The 15,713-nt window shown below is 49.2% G+C and overlaps 1 protein-coding gene across 2 annotated transcripts in view; it reads right to left on the bottom strand.

The window, feature by feature from the left end:
• HSD17B12 (hydroxysteroid 17-beta dehydrogenase 12) overlaps positions 1-15,713 on the bottom strand; it is a 115,931-nt gene that overhangs the window by 24,118 nt on the left and 76,100 nt on the right. For both annotated transcript variants that reach the window (XM_064152464.1, XM_064152454.1), the window contains one exon: positions 2,415-2,449. In XM_064152464.1, coding sequence (XP_064008534.1) covers positions 2,415-2,449 — 35 coding nt within the window. The remainder of the gene's footprint in view (positions 1-2,414; positions 2,450-15,713) is intronic.

Genomic DNA, 15,713 nt, shown 5'->3' with positions numbered 1-15,713 from the left:
AATCTCCCCTGGCACAGCCTGAGGCTGTGTCCTCTCGTTCTGGTGCTGGCCACCTGAGAGAAGAGAGCAACCTCCTCCTGGCCACAACCTCCCCTCAGGTAGTTGTAGACAGCAATAAGGTCTCCCCTGAGCCTCCTCTTCTCCAGGCTAACCAGTCCCAGCTCTCTCAGCCTCTCCTCATAGGGCTGTGCTCAAGGCCTCTCCCCAGCCTCGTCGCCCTTCTCTGGACACGCTCAAGCATCTCAATGTCCCTCCTAAACTGGGGGGCCCAGAACTGAACACAGCACTCAAGGTGTGGTCTAACCAGTGCAGAGTACAGGGGCAGAATGACCTCCCTGCTCCTGCTGGCCACACCATTCCTGACGCAAGCCAGGATGCCACTGGCTCTCTTGGCCACCTGGGCACACTGCTGGCTCATGTTCAGGCGGGTATCAATCAGCACCCCCAGATCCCTCTCTCTCTGGCTGCTCTCCAGCCACTCTGACCCCAGCCTGTATCTCTGCATGGGGTTGCTGTGGCCAAAGTGCAGCACCCTGCACTTGGAGCTATTGAAGCCATCCCCTTGGACTCTGCCCATCTGTCCAGGCGGTCAAGGTCCTGCTGCAGAGCCCTTCTGCCCTCCAACCCAGCCACATCTGTCCCCAGCTTAGTGTCATCTGCACACTTGCTGATGACTGACTCCATGCCCTCATCCAGATCATCTATGAAGATGTTAAAGAGGATGGGGCACTGATCCCTGAGGGACACCACTAGTGACAGCTGCCAGCTGGATGTGGCACCATTCACCCCCACTCTCTGGGCTTGTCCCTCCAGCCAGTTCCTAACCCAGCACAGAGTGTTGCCATCCAAGCCATGGGCTGACAGCTTAGCCAGCAGTTTGCTGTGGGGGACAGTGTCAAAGGCCTTGCTGAAGTCCAGATAGACCACATCCACAGGCCTCCCCACAGCCACCAAGCAGTCACCTGATCATAGAAGGAGATCAGGTTGGAGAGGCAGGATCTGCCCTCCCTAAACCCATGCTGGCTGGACCTGAGCCCTTTGCCATCCCTCAGGTGCGCTCTTATCACCCCCAAGCTAACCTGCTCCATCAGTTTCCCTGGCACTGAGGTCAGGCTGACAGGTCTGTAGTTCCCAGGTTCCTCCATCCAACCCTTCTTGTGGATGGGGACCATGTTGGCAGTTTCCAGTCTCCTGGGACCTCTCTGGTGAGCCAGGACTGCTGGAAAATGATGGAGAGCAGCTTGGCCAGCTCAGCTGCCAGCTCTCTCAGCACCCTGGGATGGATCCCATCTGGTCCCATGGACTTGTGGGTGTCCAGGTGGCTCAGCAGGTCCTGAACTAATTCCCTATGAATTTCCAGGGGAACACACTGCTCCCCGACCCCATCCCTCAGCTCAGGAGGCCACTTGCCCTGAACTCCTCCCTCCTTGCTGTTGAAAACTGAGCTGAAGAAGGCATTCAGGACCTCAGCCTTTTCTTCATCATCAGTTATAGTGTTCCCCTCAAATATTGGAATCACCACCCAAGGGAAGCAATGGATTCCCCTCCGCTGGATAGTTTGAGGACTCAGCTTGACAGAGTCCTGCATCAGCTCATTTCAACTCTACTATTGCCTTAAAAGTTGGAGCTGATGATCTTTGTGGTCCCTTCCAACCTGGCATTCAGTGATTCTGGCTAGGCACATAGGCTGTACTTGATCTCCAGAGGTCCCTTCCAACCCCTAACATTCTATGATTCTATGGTTTGGTGGTGACCTTGGAATGCTGAGTCAAAGGCTGGACTAGATCATCTTGAAGGTCTCTTTCAAGCAAAGATGTTCTGTGATTCTTTAACATCAGCTAGAAACCAGCCTACAGGGATCACATGGAACCTCTGCAGCTCTTACATGTCAGCTGGGAGCTAGCTAGGAAGTCAGCACACATCTTGTGAGGTGACAGTAGTGTGCATTACTATTATAAAGAGCTGGTCCCTGCTTCTACTTTTGCAAGCCACCGCAGACTTTCCCTCAATACACCTCTTACTTTCTAATGAGAAGAGAGTCTTTGCATCCATTTTCCTTCCCCTGACTTAGAGGAATAGCCTTCAGAAGGTTATTCCCAGGCACTGTAACCACCCCCTCAGAAGAGCAGGTTGTTCAGTTGGCGCCGATGAGTCAGGCTTTTTAATTCTCTTCTAAGAGGAATCACCACAGCAGTGGGGAAGGGAGAGGGGGGAAAAGAGGAAAAAAGGAATCGAGTGGAAAAAGGCTTCCACCAGCTGATGATTCATACAGCACCAGCGTGACTCACCCAGCACTACTCTGCCATTAGGAGATGGGAGACTGGGCTGATTAGTCAGAGTAATGAATGTTTCAAGAAAGGATTCTCCCCTATAAATAATGATGACTTTGTCTGGGTGGTGTTGCTGTGACTCACCTTTCCAGCATGCCGGGCAGCACCAGTCGTGTCATCTGCAAAGACAGAAAACATCGGTGATGGCTGAGCATGCAGAGAGCAGACAGAAGGGAAGGAAGCTTCCTTTTCCTCCCAGGAGCAGCTGCCACCCCCTTGGCCCCAGCCCAGGCTCAGGGAAGCAGAGCCCATACTTTGCGTGGGCAGTTTGTTTTTATGCGACCTGGACGGCTTGGCTCTGTCAAGTGGTGTCTGAGCTCTGTGTGGCGAGCCCCAGCCAGCTTGCAGAGCAACTACAATAAGAGTAAATAAAGAAGCACCTCTGAAGAGCACAAAAACATCAGAGTACTACAGCCTGTATACTGTCCTCTCCTCACAAAAGAGTAAGGCTGCCTCTTCCTTAGGGCCACCTTGCCAGGATGCCTTGCTCATGGCCACCTAGGCAAGAGGTGCTCCTCAGGGCTGGCTAGATCTGCCACCTTTGCCAAGGCTCGAGGCAATATGCAACACATTTTAGCTAGGCTGCATTTTAAGCTAAAACTAAATGGTGCAGGAGGAGCAGTGAAGGGGAGAAGGAGCTGGGGGTCCTAGTGGGTGGAAGGTTGACCACAAGCCAGCAATGTGCATTTGCTGCCAAGAAGGCCAAGAGCATTCTGCAGTGGTTTAGAAGGGCTGTGGTTAGTACTTCAAGAGAGGTTCTCCTGCCCCTCTACTCTGCCCTGGGGAGGCCAAATCTGGAATACTGTTGCCAGTTCTGGGCCCCTCAGTTCAAGAAGGGCCTCAAAGAGCTGCTGGAAAGAGTCCAGTACAGAGCCACAAAAATGATTAAAGGAGTGGAATATCTTCCCTGCTGAGGACAGGCTTAGGGAGCTGGGGCTCTTTAGCTTGGAGAAGAGGAGCCTGGGGGGGACCTCCCTCATGTTTATAAAGATGTAAGGGGTGAGTGCCAAGAGCACGGAGCCAGGCTCTGCTCAGTGATGTCCAATGCCAAGACAAGGGGCAATGGGTGGAAGCTGAGGCACAGAAGTTCCATTGAAACATGAGGAGGATTTTTTTCACAGTGAGGGTGACAGAGCACTGGCACAGGCTGCCCAGGGGGATTGTGGAGTCTCCTCTGGAGATATTCAAGCCCTGCCTGGATGCGTTCCTGTGTGATCTGCCCTAGGTGATCCTGCTCTGGCATGGGGGTTGGACTGGATGAGTTATTAAGGTCCTTTCCAACCCTTAACACTCTGTGATTCTGTGAAGAGCACTGAATAGAATGAGTGAAGATCAGTTTCCTACAGAATGTTACCTGCTTTTAAGACCCTAAAACATTTTTTTGCTCCTTGCACAGATGTTTTTACAGTGAAGAATCACAGACTGGTGGGGGTTGGAAGGGACCTCTGGAGATGACCTAATCCAACCACCCTGATAAAGCAGGGTAACCCACCACAGCTGTGTGATGGTTTGGGAGTTCCCTGCCCCCCCCCCACTTTGGAAATCACCCAGACTAGACTCAGCCAGCTCTGGAAATGGAATGAAGCTTATGGTTACAGCTTAGCACAGTATACAGGCAGATAGTTACAGTATGTACAGTTACAGACTGACATATACAAGGTAAAAGGTAATACAGAAACACAACTCCCCTCCCAGAGACCTGAGTCCCCAGGAGGGGCTCCCAACCACCCTTCCACCTTCTCCCACTCCTCTCTACCTTACCCCAGACGTTGCCTTGTGCCCCAAGGAAGAATGGAGGTGGGCCAGAGGCGTTAGGAAGCAAGTGGATTAATCAGAGAGACGGAGGGTGTGGTTAGAGAGAAACGCAGCCCACGGCCTGGACAAAGAGCGACTCCCTTATCTGTGTTTGGATTCTTGTTCTTATCCATCTCAGCAAGCCTATGAGTGAAGTAGACATCACCACTGTTTCCCTTTCACAGCCTGTAACCTGGTTCTTCTCACCAAAACATTCTAGCTAGCTTCAAACTAGCACAAGCAGCTTGCCCAGGTAGGTTTGGAATCTCGCTCTGGACAGCCTGCTTCAGGGCTCCAGCAACATCACAGGAAATAAGATTCTCTTCATGTTAGCTGGAACCTTTTGCATTTCAGTTTGTGCCCACTGCCCTTTGTTCTGTCACTGGGCACCCCTAAAAAGAGTCTGGTCCCGTTCTCTTGCCCCCCACTCTTTAGCTATTGATAAGCAAGGTAAGACCCTATACTCCCACGAGGAAAGCAGCCTGGGAAACGTCCTCACAGTGCTGGAAGCTGCTGCTTTCATTTCAACTTTGAATAACCCATTTACAAACTGGTTGAGGGACTCTCCAGAGCAGAAATCCTTAAAGAAGCTTCCCAATTTCACAAAGAGCAGCTCTGACAACAGAAACACATCAAGCACTGCTCAAGTTTGGCAAACTTAATCACTGGATCACAAAGTGTTAGGGGTTGGAAGGGATCTCTAGAGATCATCCAGTCCAACCCCCCTGCCAAGGCAGGATCACCTAGGGCAGGTCACACAGGAACACATCCAGGTGGGTTTTCAGTGTCGCCAGAGATGCAGATCTTATTAGCTTGTTAATCTGTGCATAATTAGTGCATTAATTTTCCTGCCACTAATTAGTAGCAGCCTAAAACACAGTTTAAATCCCAAATAGCCTGTGCCAAGTATCACCCCACCTGTGACCAACTCTGTTAATAAATGTCAAATTACCAACACCAACAACAGATCAGAGAAGAAACTGACATTATTTCAAGGTGTTCCAAAGCATATTTAAGAGCACAGCGAGAAAGGTCCCAAAATGAAAAGGGACTGATCCCAAATGACCTTAAGAGCTTAAACCATGTGAGACACTGGGAGTTAAAAATCTCATAGCCCAAAACGAGCAGATACTGAATCAAGGTTTGGCTTCCTTGGTTTGTTTTTATTTTTCTTTAAGCCCAAGCAGTCAAATTCAGTATTCGGAGTTGGTAAACATCACCAAGATCAAAAGACCTCAGGCAACCTCAAGAAACGTACTAATGTTGAAATCTAAGTATATCTGAGCTCTTTTGTAGAATCAAAGAACCGTTATGGTTGGAAGAGATCTTTAGGATCTGCAAGTCCAACCATTAACCCAGCACTGCCTGGTCACCACTAAAACACATCCCCCAGCACAACTACATGGTTTTAAAATCTCTCCAGGTATGGTGACTCTAGCACAGCCCTGGGGAGCATAGGCTAGGGCTCGACAACCCTTTCAGGGAAGAATTTGTTCTTCATGTCCAACTTAAAACTCCCCTGGTGCAACTTCATAGAATCAAAATAGCTTGTGTTGGAAGGGATCTTCAAGATTTTGTAGTTCCAACCCCTCTGCTGTGGGCAGGGACACCTTCCACCAGACCAGGTTGCTCAAGGCCACATCCAACCTGGCCTTGGACACTTCCAGGCAAGAGGCATCCACAACCTCTCTTGGCAACCTGTTCCAGTGTCTCAACACCCTTATAGTGAAGAAATTCTTCCTCAAACCCAATCTTTCCCTGCTCTCCCTCAGATCTGAACCATTCCCCTTGTCCTGTCTCTAGATAACCTCGTGAAAAGTCCCTCTACAGGTACAGGTACTGGAAGGCAGCTCTCACTATCAAGAATTTCTTCCTCATCTCCAGTCTCAGTCTCCCCTTCCCCAGCTCAAAGCCACTGCACTTGTACTAACACTACAAGCCCTTGTCAGTAGTCTCTCTCCAGCTTTCCTGCAATTAGCCATTGACTGTGAGCATCCTGCAACTTACAAGGTGGAGGTGAGGATTGAAAGAAGTTAGCTTCTGAACTGTGGTACCACAATATGCATATAGAATGATTTTGGTTGGACAAGACCTTTAAGATCATCCAGTCCAATCACTAATCCAGTACCACCACCATGTCCCTCTGCACCACATCTACTTGGCTTTAAAATCCCTCCAGGGACATTGGACAGGGCCTTGAGGAAGCTGATCTAATGGAAGGTGTCCCTGCCCCATAGCAGGTGAGCCAGAACTAGATGATCTTTAAGATCCTTTCCAACTCAACCCATTCTGATTCTAGGATTCCTGAGCATTTCATTAATCTTTTACAGGCAGTTACCATTTCTTGATGTACATTTCTCTACATGGTGCCTATTCCACGCCTGGGAAGCACTGGCTGTGTTGTCCACTACTCCTCACTAGACATAGAATCATAGAATCAGTCAGCTTGGAAGAGACCTCCAACCTAGCACCCAGTCCTATCCAGTCAACTAGACCATGGCACTAAGTGCCTTATCCAGTCTTTTCCTGAACATCTCCAAGGATGGTGACTCCACCACCTCCCTGAGCAGCCCATTCCATGTCTTCCATCTTCTCATTGTAAAAGAAGGAACATCACTATTGGTCTAAAGAAGCAGATTCCCACTTAAAAATACAAACCCAAAGTGCTACACGGAGAGATTTCTGGTCAAAACCTGGTGCTACACTTAAAAGCTCCTGTTAAAGAACTATCCAAGAGAAGATATAGCCACATATTCCTAGGATTTTTCCTTCAGGAACAAAATCTCCCATTCTTAGTGGCCACCATGTTGTAACCTTTTCTCTCTCTTATCCAAGCAGTAGCTCAGTGTCCTGGAAGGCTAACAGTCCTAAAACATGTCCTGGCTTGCCTTGCCCTTCTGCTGATGGGGGAAGCAAGGGCAGGTGGAAAACAAAGGCTGGGGCCATTATGTCCCCTCCCAAAGTGATGAACAGGTACCCACAGGTGTTTAGGTACTTGTTAGTGCCTTGCCCAAATAAGGGTGAGCAAGGCCTGCTTTCACCTGATATGGTCAGTTTTGAATGGTGAATCTCTGCAGCCAAAGGAGCCATTATACTCAGGCAAATAATGTAAATGGAGCCAAGCTGCAAGCAGTTAAGCTGCTTCTGCCTTGCTCCCTCTACCTCACTGCTCTTGGACAATGTGTTCTGCTCTGCCTTGTGCTTCAGATCAGCTTAGCCCTGATGTTTTGGGCTTGAACTACCTGGAAACTTAAGTGCCTCAAGGAGAAGACATTTAAGTGCCTCACAATGTGGCAAGAAGTGCCACCAATGTTGTGCTCTCTGCACATCTGCAAGAAATGCTGCCTGCACCTCTGCAAACCTCCATGCCAAGAGGAACCAGGAGCAGATCAGAGATTGTCTGCCTCTTTCCCAGCACCCTGGGAAGATCCAGAAGCCTCTCAATGGCTGAGCAGTTCCATCACTGCCACAAAGGAGACAAGGACTACCTTGAAAATTTCTACTGCCCTGCAGTGAGTAGAACAGACCTTCCTAGGGCTCCAGGCTGCCTTTTATTTGTAAGTGGGGCAAAGCCATTTTGTGGCTAAACTTTTCCAACTTTCTGATTCCCCTAAATGAATGAATTGCCCAGAAACATTCTTGTGAAGATTCTCCTGACTAAATTAGAGCCCAAATTTAACTAATTTGTATATAGTTGTGGGCAGAGCTTTCCGGAAATAAACCCAACTACATAATTTGTAATTCCTGCCTCGTTAATTGCCCCAACGAAAGCACTCAAGAGAAAGAATGAGTTAGTGATATTTTCATAGGGTCATACAATTGTTGGGATTGGAAAAGACCTCCAAGATCATTGAACCCAAGCATTAATCCAGCACTGCCAGATCTCCACTAAACCACGTCCCTCAGCACCACATCTGCACGGCTTTGAAAGCCCTTTAGGGATGAAGACTCCAACACTGCCCTGGGCAGCCTGTTCTAGGGGTCAGCAACCCTTCTGGGGAAAAGAAATTGTTCCTCAATCCAACATAAACCTGCCTTGATGCAGCTTGAGGCCATTTCCTCTCATCCTGTTACTTGGGAGAAGAGATCAACCCCCACCTGGCCTTAACCTCCTTTTCAGGAGCTGTCGAGAGCAATGAGGTCTCACCTCAGCATCCTTTTCTCCAGACTAAACAACCCCAGGTTCCTCAGTTGCTCTGTTCTCCAGACCCCTCACCAGCTTCATTGCCCTTCTCTTGACACACTCCTGCACCTCACTGTCCTTCTTGGAGAGGCCCAAAGCTGAACCAAGTATTCAAGGCATGGCCTCGTCAGTGCCGAGTAAAAGAGGACACAGGCCAGGATGCTGTTGGCCTTCTTGGCTACCTAGGCACATGCTCTCTCACCTTCAGCAGGCTACTGATCAACAGAGGTCATTCTTTCCTCAGCAGCTTTCCAGCCACTCTACCCCAAGCCTGAAGCATTCATAGGGTTGTTGTGACCTAACTGCAGGACCCAACACTTGACCTTGTTGAACCCCACTCTCTATATAGAATCATAGAATCAACCAGGTTGGAAGAGACCTCCAACATCATCCAGTCCAACCTAGCACCCAGCCCTAGCCAGTCAACTAGACCATGGCACTAAGTGCCCCAGACAGGCTTTGCTTCAACACTTTCAGGGACAGTGACTCCACCACCTCCCTGGGCAGCCCATTCCAATGCCAATCACTCTCTCTGGCAACAACTTCCTCCTAACAGCCAGCCTAGACCTCCCCTGGCACAGCCTGAGACTGTGTCCCCTTGTTCTGTTGCTGGTTGTCTGGGAGAAAAGAACAACCTCACCTGGCTACAACCTCCCTTCAAGTAGTTGTAGATGGCAATGAGGTTGCCCCTGAGCCTCCTCTTCTGCAGGCTGCACATCCCCAGCTCCCTCAGCCTCTCCTCATAGGGTTTGTGTTCCAGGCCCCTCACCAGCTTTGTTGCCCTTCTCTGGACACCTTTCAGCACCCAACATCTCTCTTGCATTGTGTTTTGCCGAAAATGATCTGTCTGATCTGAAACAGTATTTACAATGAATAGTAAAGTCCTTATTTTTTTCAGTTCATTCTTCATTCCAGTTATCTCAGAATTAGGGGATTTAAAAGCTCAGAAAACAGTTTGCCTCTTTGTTGATGAGACGGAAACAGGGACTCCCAGGTGACTTAGGGGTTGTGCTCATATACTGCAGATTTCTTGTAGATTTTTCTTTTGGATCCCAAACCCCCATGCTGGGCACCAAATATTGATGAGACGGGTTAGGAACCTTTCCCCACCACACACTATCTGAAACTACCCTGGCTAACTCAGGCAGTTTGGAAGTGAGATGAAGCTGCATTTACAGCATGCCAAAATTTACAAGCATGTACACACAATATATACAACTACTTACAAGTATTCACAACTACACACAAGCTAGAAACAACACAGAAAACCTGATTCCCTCCCGGCCAAAATAAATGGCCCAGATGGCCTCAAAGCTATCACAGTATCACAGTATCATTAGGGTTGGAAGAGACCTCACAGATCATCAAGTCCAACCCTTTACCACAGAGCTCAAGGCCAGACCATGGCACCAAGTGCCATGTCCAACCTTGCCTTGAACAGCCCCAGAGACGGCGACTCCACCACCTCCCCGGGCAGCCCATTCCAGTGTCCAATGACTCTCTCAGGGAAGAACTTTCTCCTCACCTCCAGCCTAAATCTCCCCTGGCACAGCCTGAGGCTGTGTCCTCTTGTTCTGGCGCTGGCCACCTGAGAGAAGAGAGCAACCTCCTCCTGGTCACAACCACCCCTCAGGTAGTTGTAGACAGCAATAAGGTCTCCCCTGAGCCTCCTCTTCTCCAGGCTAACCAATCCCAGCTCCCTCAGCCTCTCCTCATAGGGCTGTGCTCAAGGCCTCTCCCCAGCCTCGTCGCCCTTCTCTGGACACGCTCAAGCATCTCAGCATCCCTTTTAAACTGGGGAGCCCAGAACTGAACACAATACTCAAGGTGTGGTCTAACCAGTGCAGAGTACAGGGGCAGAATGACCTCCCTGCTCCTGCTGACCACACCATTCCTGACGCAGGCCAGGATGCCACTGGCTCTCTTGGCCACCTGGGCACACTGCTGGCTCATGTTCAGGTGGGTATCAATCAGCACCCCCAGATCCCTCTCTCTCTGGCTGCTCTCCAGCCACTCCGACCCTAGCCTATATCTCTGCATGGGGTTGCTGTGGCCAAAGTGCAGCACCCTGCACTTGGAGCTATTGAACCCCATCCCATTGGACTCTGCCCATCTGTCCAGGCGGTCAAGGTCCCGCTGCAGAGCCCTTCTGCCTTCCAACTCAGTCACATCTGCCCCCAGCTTGGTGTCATCTGCACACTTGCTGATGACTGATTCCATGCCCTCATCCAGATCATCTATGAAGATGTTAAAGAGGACGGGGCCCAGCACAGATCCCTGAGGGACACCACTAGTGACTGGCCACAAGCTATCCCACTGTTTCCTTCTTCCTCTCTCTCAGAAACCCACACGTGAGCACAGTGGAAGCCAGTAGCAGCCGACAAAGCTTACATGCTAATTGCCCAAATCAGAGGTGAGGTGTCAAAAGCAGGTCGGGGTTAAAAGAAAGTGATTAGATGGAAGGACAGAGGCCAGAGAGAGAAGTGAACAGGGCAACATCCCAGAAGAAAGTGAGGTTACTTTATGTTTTGACTTTTTCTCCTTCTTAGCAAGCTATTATATAGGCCTGATCACTATTTTCACAACCAATGATCTAATTTATCTCATTGAAATATTCCAATGAGCCTCAAACCAGCACACCTTGGCCCATCAATCCAGTCTGTCCAGGCCCCTCTCCTGCACAGCAACACTCCCACCCAATTTGGTGTCATCTGCAAATTGACTGAGGGAATCTTTGATCCTACAAATTGTCAATAAAGCTACTAAAGCGAACTGGCCCCAGCACTGAGTCCTAGGGAACATCACTGGTAGCCTGTCACCAACTGGATTTAACTCCATTCCACAGCACTCCTTGGGCCCAGCCATCCAGACATTCTTTTTTACAGAATCATAGAATGGTTTAGGTTGGAGGGGACCTCAAGGATCATCCAGTTCCAACGCCCTGCCACGGGCGCCATGGGCAGGGACACCTCCCACTAGAATAAGTTGCTCAAGGTCTCATCCAACTTGGCCTGAACACCTCCAGGGAGGGAGCATCCACAACATTCCCAGGCAACCTGTGCCAGTGTTTCACCACCTTCACTGTAAAAAACTTCTTCCTAACATCTAGTTTAAATCTCTCCTCTGCCAGTTCAAACCCATTACCCCTCACCCTGTCATTACAAGACCTTGTCAATAGTCCCTCCCCAGCCTTCCTGTAGGCCCCCTTCAGATACTTTTTACCCATCGGAGCACCCTTGTTGTGATATGCACTCAGTCACAGTTCCAGCAGGTATAATCTGTAATTAAAGCTCTGCAAGTACAACAAAGGCTGAAGCTAGAGAACATGGATGAGGTTTCTGCTTTGTGATGCCACTAAGAAGCTTCCCTCAGATCTCATTCACGAATCTGGGGTGAAATTATAACAGCTGCCAACACACTACCTTTAAAGGTCAGCAATTCCCTGTGGTGCAGCTACTCAGGTACAAACCCATCACTATCAGCTAACTCACAGTGCCCGGGCAGAGGACTGGCAACAAGTTCACAGCTAGTTTAACAACTAGTTAACTCACACTCTGCCCTTTCAACACTCACCTGAAGACCTTACATGAGAAGAACTTAAACTGGGCTCACACACTGGTACTGATCATGAAACCTACTCTCAGTTTCTTATTAAGCTTTTTAAAAGCATCTCTCTTGAAAAAGAAACATCAGGCAGGTCATACTCCAAGATCATAGAATCAGAGTCATAGATATATAGAACGGTTTGGGTTGGAAGGGACCATAAAGATCACCTAGCTCAAACCTCCCTGTTATGGGCAGGGACACCTTCCACTAGACCAGGCTGCTCAAGGCCTTGCTCAGCCTGGAATGATAGGAGTTGGAAGGGAGCTCCAGACATCAAGTGCAACCCCCCTGTCAAAGCAAGATCATCTAGGGCAGACCACACAGAACACACCCAGACAGGTCTTGAAAGTCTCCAGAGGCTCCACAACCTCTCTGGGCAGCCTGCTGCAAGGCTCCAGCATCCTCACAGTAAGCAAGTTTTTTTTTCCCTCATACTGAGGTGGAAACTTCCAGGGTTCCAGTTTGTACCCAGTGTCCCTTGTCCCATCACAGGACACCATAAGAGAGAGACTGGCACCTTCTTCTTGACACAAGATGATCAAGAGACTGTAGATGATCAAGACTGCTGTAAAAATTGGCAAGTCAGCTTGACATCAATTAAACAAACAGACAAATCATCATAGAGTGATCCCTGAGGCAAGGTCAAGAACCCAAATGGGAAACAACAGAGAGAGAGGGAGCTCCAAATGTATTGTCTTGCAAGCCCTGTTCATTGTCAGTGCCCAGGGAGGTGAAGTCCCTGTCCCTGGAGATGTTCAGGAAGCATGTGGACATGGCACTTGGGATCACTGTTTAATGGCCATGGTGGTGTTGACAGTTGGACTTGGTGACCTTAGAGGTCTCCAGCTGAATCAGTTCTATGATTCTATGACTTCCCTTGGAGCAAAGCACCAGGAAAGGAATTTTTTCCCATTTACAGCTACAAACTTCTGTGTACAAAATAAGGATCTTTCCCCCCATTCCTGCCCTTTAGCTAGGCAAAAGACTACACAAATAAAGCTGATCTCTCTCAATGTGTGGAATACAGACTTGTCTCAAGCCCCAAACTACACCAAGCTACAAAGCTCCACCACTTCCTAAACTTCCCCGAGCTGCTTTAAAGAACAATACCCAGTGCCTCCCTGACTACTGGTGCAAAAAGATTTCTAACAGCTACATTCTCCTTGTCCCAGCTCCCTGTGTCTGCATGTTCTTAGGTTCAAAGTCAGCAAGGTGGGAAACAGCAGCACTTAATTTCTCCCTCTAGACCAACTGAGTGATGATCATGACCACCTTCACAGAACACTTGCTTCTCGTCCAAGCATTGCCAATTGTCCTTCTCTGATATAAACTTATTATGTACTTGGTTAAATCACCACTCTCCTCTTAGCTTAGGACTCTGGATAGAAACTGCCTGACAGCACTGGAATACACCCATGGAATGAGCTCTTCCCAAAGTTCTACAGAATTATGTTTCACTTACTGAGATCCTCCCCAGCACACAGCAACTACAAAATTCACATAGGGTTCTAGAAGGACACAAGACCTATTGTCTGATTTCTGGTCAGAAACCTTCACAGACGAAGTACTGGGCTGCAGCAGCCCATCTGAGCATCTGTCATTTCCTACTGGGTCTTGGTCTGAGCTTGGACAGACCTAATCCTTCCCAGATTTGACTTCTCAGCTCAGGCTCTGCCCACCGAGGGCATTTTCTGAGGCTCAGGGCAGCCTGCACAGCCAGAGACAGCCTCTAGCAGGGAGAAGCTGATGGCAAGAGTTTCTACCAAGGGCTGGGCAGCAGAAAGGCTCTGCCCTAGACTAGCTCCTCTGCAGATCGAGGGCACTGCCACAGCTTCTGCCCCAACACAGGCAGGCAGAAATGGTAGCTGTGGGGAGGAGCAGACAGGACAAGTGACCCTTAACTGTCCAACAAGGGATTGCATCCATGGATGGCATCTTCAAGAGAAAGCTGAGGGATCACCAGGGTCAGGGCTTGTCTTCACTGGCTGGTGTTCCTGGAGGACTCTCTTGATCTGTGTCATCAATCTGTGGTCCTGTGCTCCTAAATCCAGCTCCAGAATTCAGCTCCCATCTGCTGCTGAGTTCAGCTCGGGTCTTTCCCAGCGCCTGCCCCCAGCATCAGTGGTGCTTATGGTGACATCATTGCCACCAGGGGTTGGGTTACATATTGGTTTGTTTCTCTTTGTCTCTATTTCATTGGATTGTTGTTCTTCCCATTCCAGTTGGTTCGGTTTTTCTCCCAGTCCATGAGTTTCTCTCCATTCCTCCCCTTTGGAAAGGGAGAGGGTTCACAGAGAGCATCTGCCACTCATTTAGTGGCCAATCCAGCCCCGATCTTTGACATACTGGCATTCAGGATTATTGCTCCTCAGGGTTTTCACAATCCCAGTATGGTGGGGAGGATTGGAAGAGACCTCTGGAGATCATCTATTCCAATCTCCTCTGCTAAAGAAGGGCACCAATAGCAGCCTGCCCAAGACCACAATCTCTAGGTGGGTTTTAAACCTCTTCAGAGGAGATGCCACAACCTCTCTGTGCAGCCTGCTCCAGGGCTCCAGCACCCTCACAAAGAAGTTTCTCCTTGGCCAGTTTTATCCTTTCTAAGCAGAGGAGTGCCAAAAATATTCCCTCTGTTTCTCTAACCCCAAAATTTCTTGTCCCCCTTTCAATTTTAGATCAGTTGTGTGGTTTGTTATTGTAGAGTTCTGACTTTTGGGGTGGTTTCCCCTTGTCCTGCCTGGGATTCACAACTCAGAGGACAGCTGACACTGGATCTCTCAGTTCACCATGAAGTATTTATGTATTTTGAAGTCTTAAGCAACTTAGAAGCTTCTCAAACAGGATGATGATGAAAATCCTTGACCTTGGAGGTCTGTTATCCCTTACTTTTTACTGACAGTCCAATAGAAAGTAAGGGGATTCAAGATGAAAACTGGCACAGACACAGAGCATGTACTTATATGTCACTGTCCCCCTCTCTCTGTTAATCAAAGAAAACATCTGGTTGGAAAAGATCTCCAATCTCTGACTCAGTTTAAGGCCAATCCTAAACCATGTCCCTAAATGAGAGATCCACAGGTGCCTGACCACCTTCAGGGATGGTGGCTCCATCACTGCCCTAGGCAGACCATTTGAAAGTTGAAGAACCCTTCCAGTGAAGAAGTATTTCCTAGTATCCAGCCTGAACCTCCTCTGGTGCAGCTTGAAACATTTCCTCTGGTCCTTCCTCTTGCCACCAAGGAGCAGAGGCTGCCCCCTCCTCAATCCAACCTCCCTTCAGGTAGCTGTAGGGAACAATGAGGTCTCCCTCAGCCTTCACTTCTCCAGATTGAACACCCCCAGCTTCCTCAGCCCCTGTTCTTAACCCAGGTGCTCCAGACCCTTCTCCAGCCTCACTGACCTTCTCTGGACATGATCCAGCCCCTTTTGACCCTGCTGGCCACCCTGTTTCTAATTCAAGCTACGATACCATTGGTTTTCTTCGCCACCTGGGCACCCTGCTCACTCATATTAAATATCAACTGCCAATCAGTATTCCCAGGTCCTCTCCATGTTGCAGCTTTCCAACCACACATCCCCAAGTCTGTAGCTTGCCATGGGGTTATTGTGACCTGGGTGGATGGATCTGGCACTTGGCCTTGTTAAATTTCATAGAGTTAGCCTTGGCTCATGGGTCCAACCTGTCCAGGTCCCGCTGCAAACCCTCCCTATCCTCCAGCAGTTTCCAATTTCCAACCCAAGCCTGGTCTGCAAGCTTAGAATTTACATCCCCCCCCCAAGAAAACAGCTTGCAAACCAGT

Source organism: Pogoniulus pusillus, chromosome 1 (genome assembly GCF_015220805.1).
Source record: "Pogoniulus pusillus isolate bPogPus1 chromosome 1, bPogPus1.pri, whole genome shotgun sequence".
NCBI classification, from domain to species: domain Eukaryota; kingdom Metazoa; phylum Chordata; class Aves; order Piciformes; family Lybiidae; genus Pogoniulus; species Pogoniulus pusillus.
This window is presented reverse-complemented; position numbering and strand designations above follow the sequence as displayed.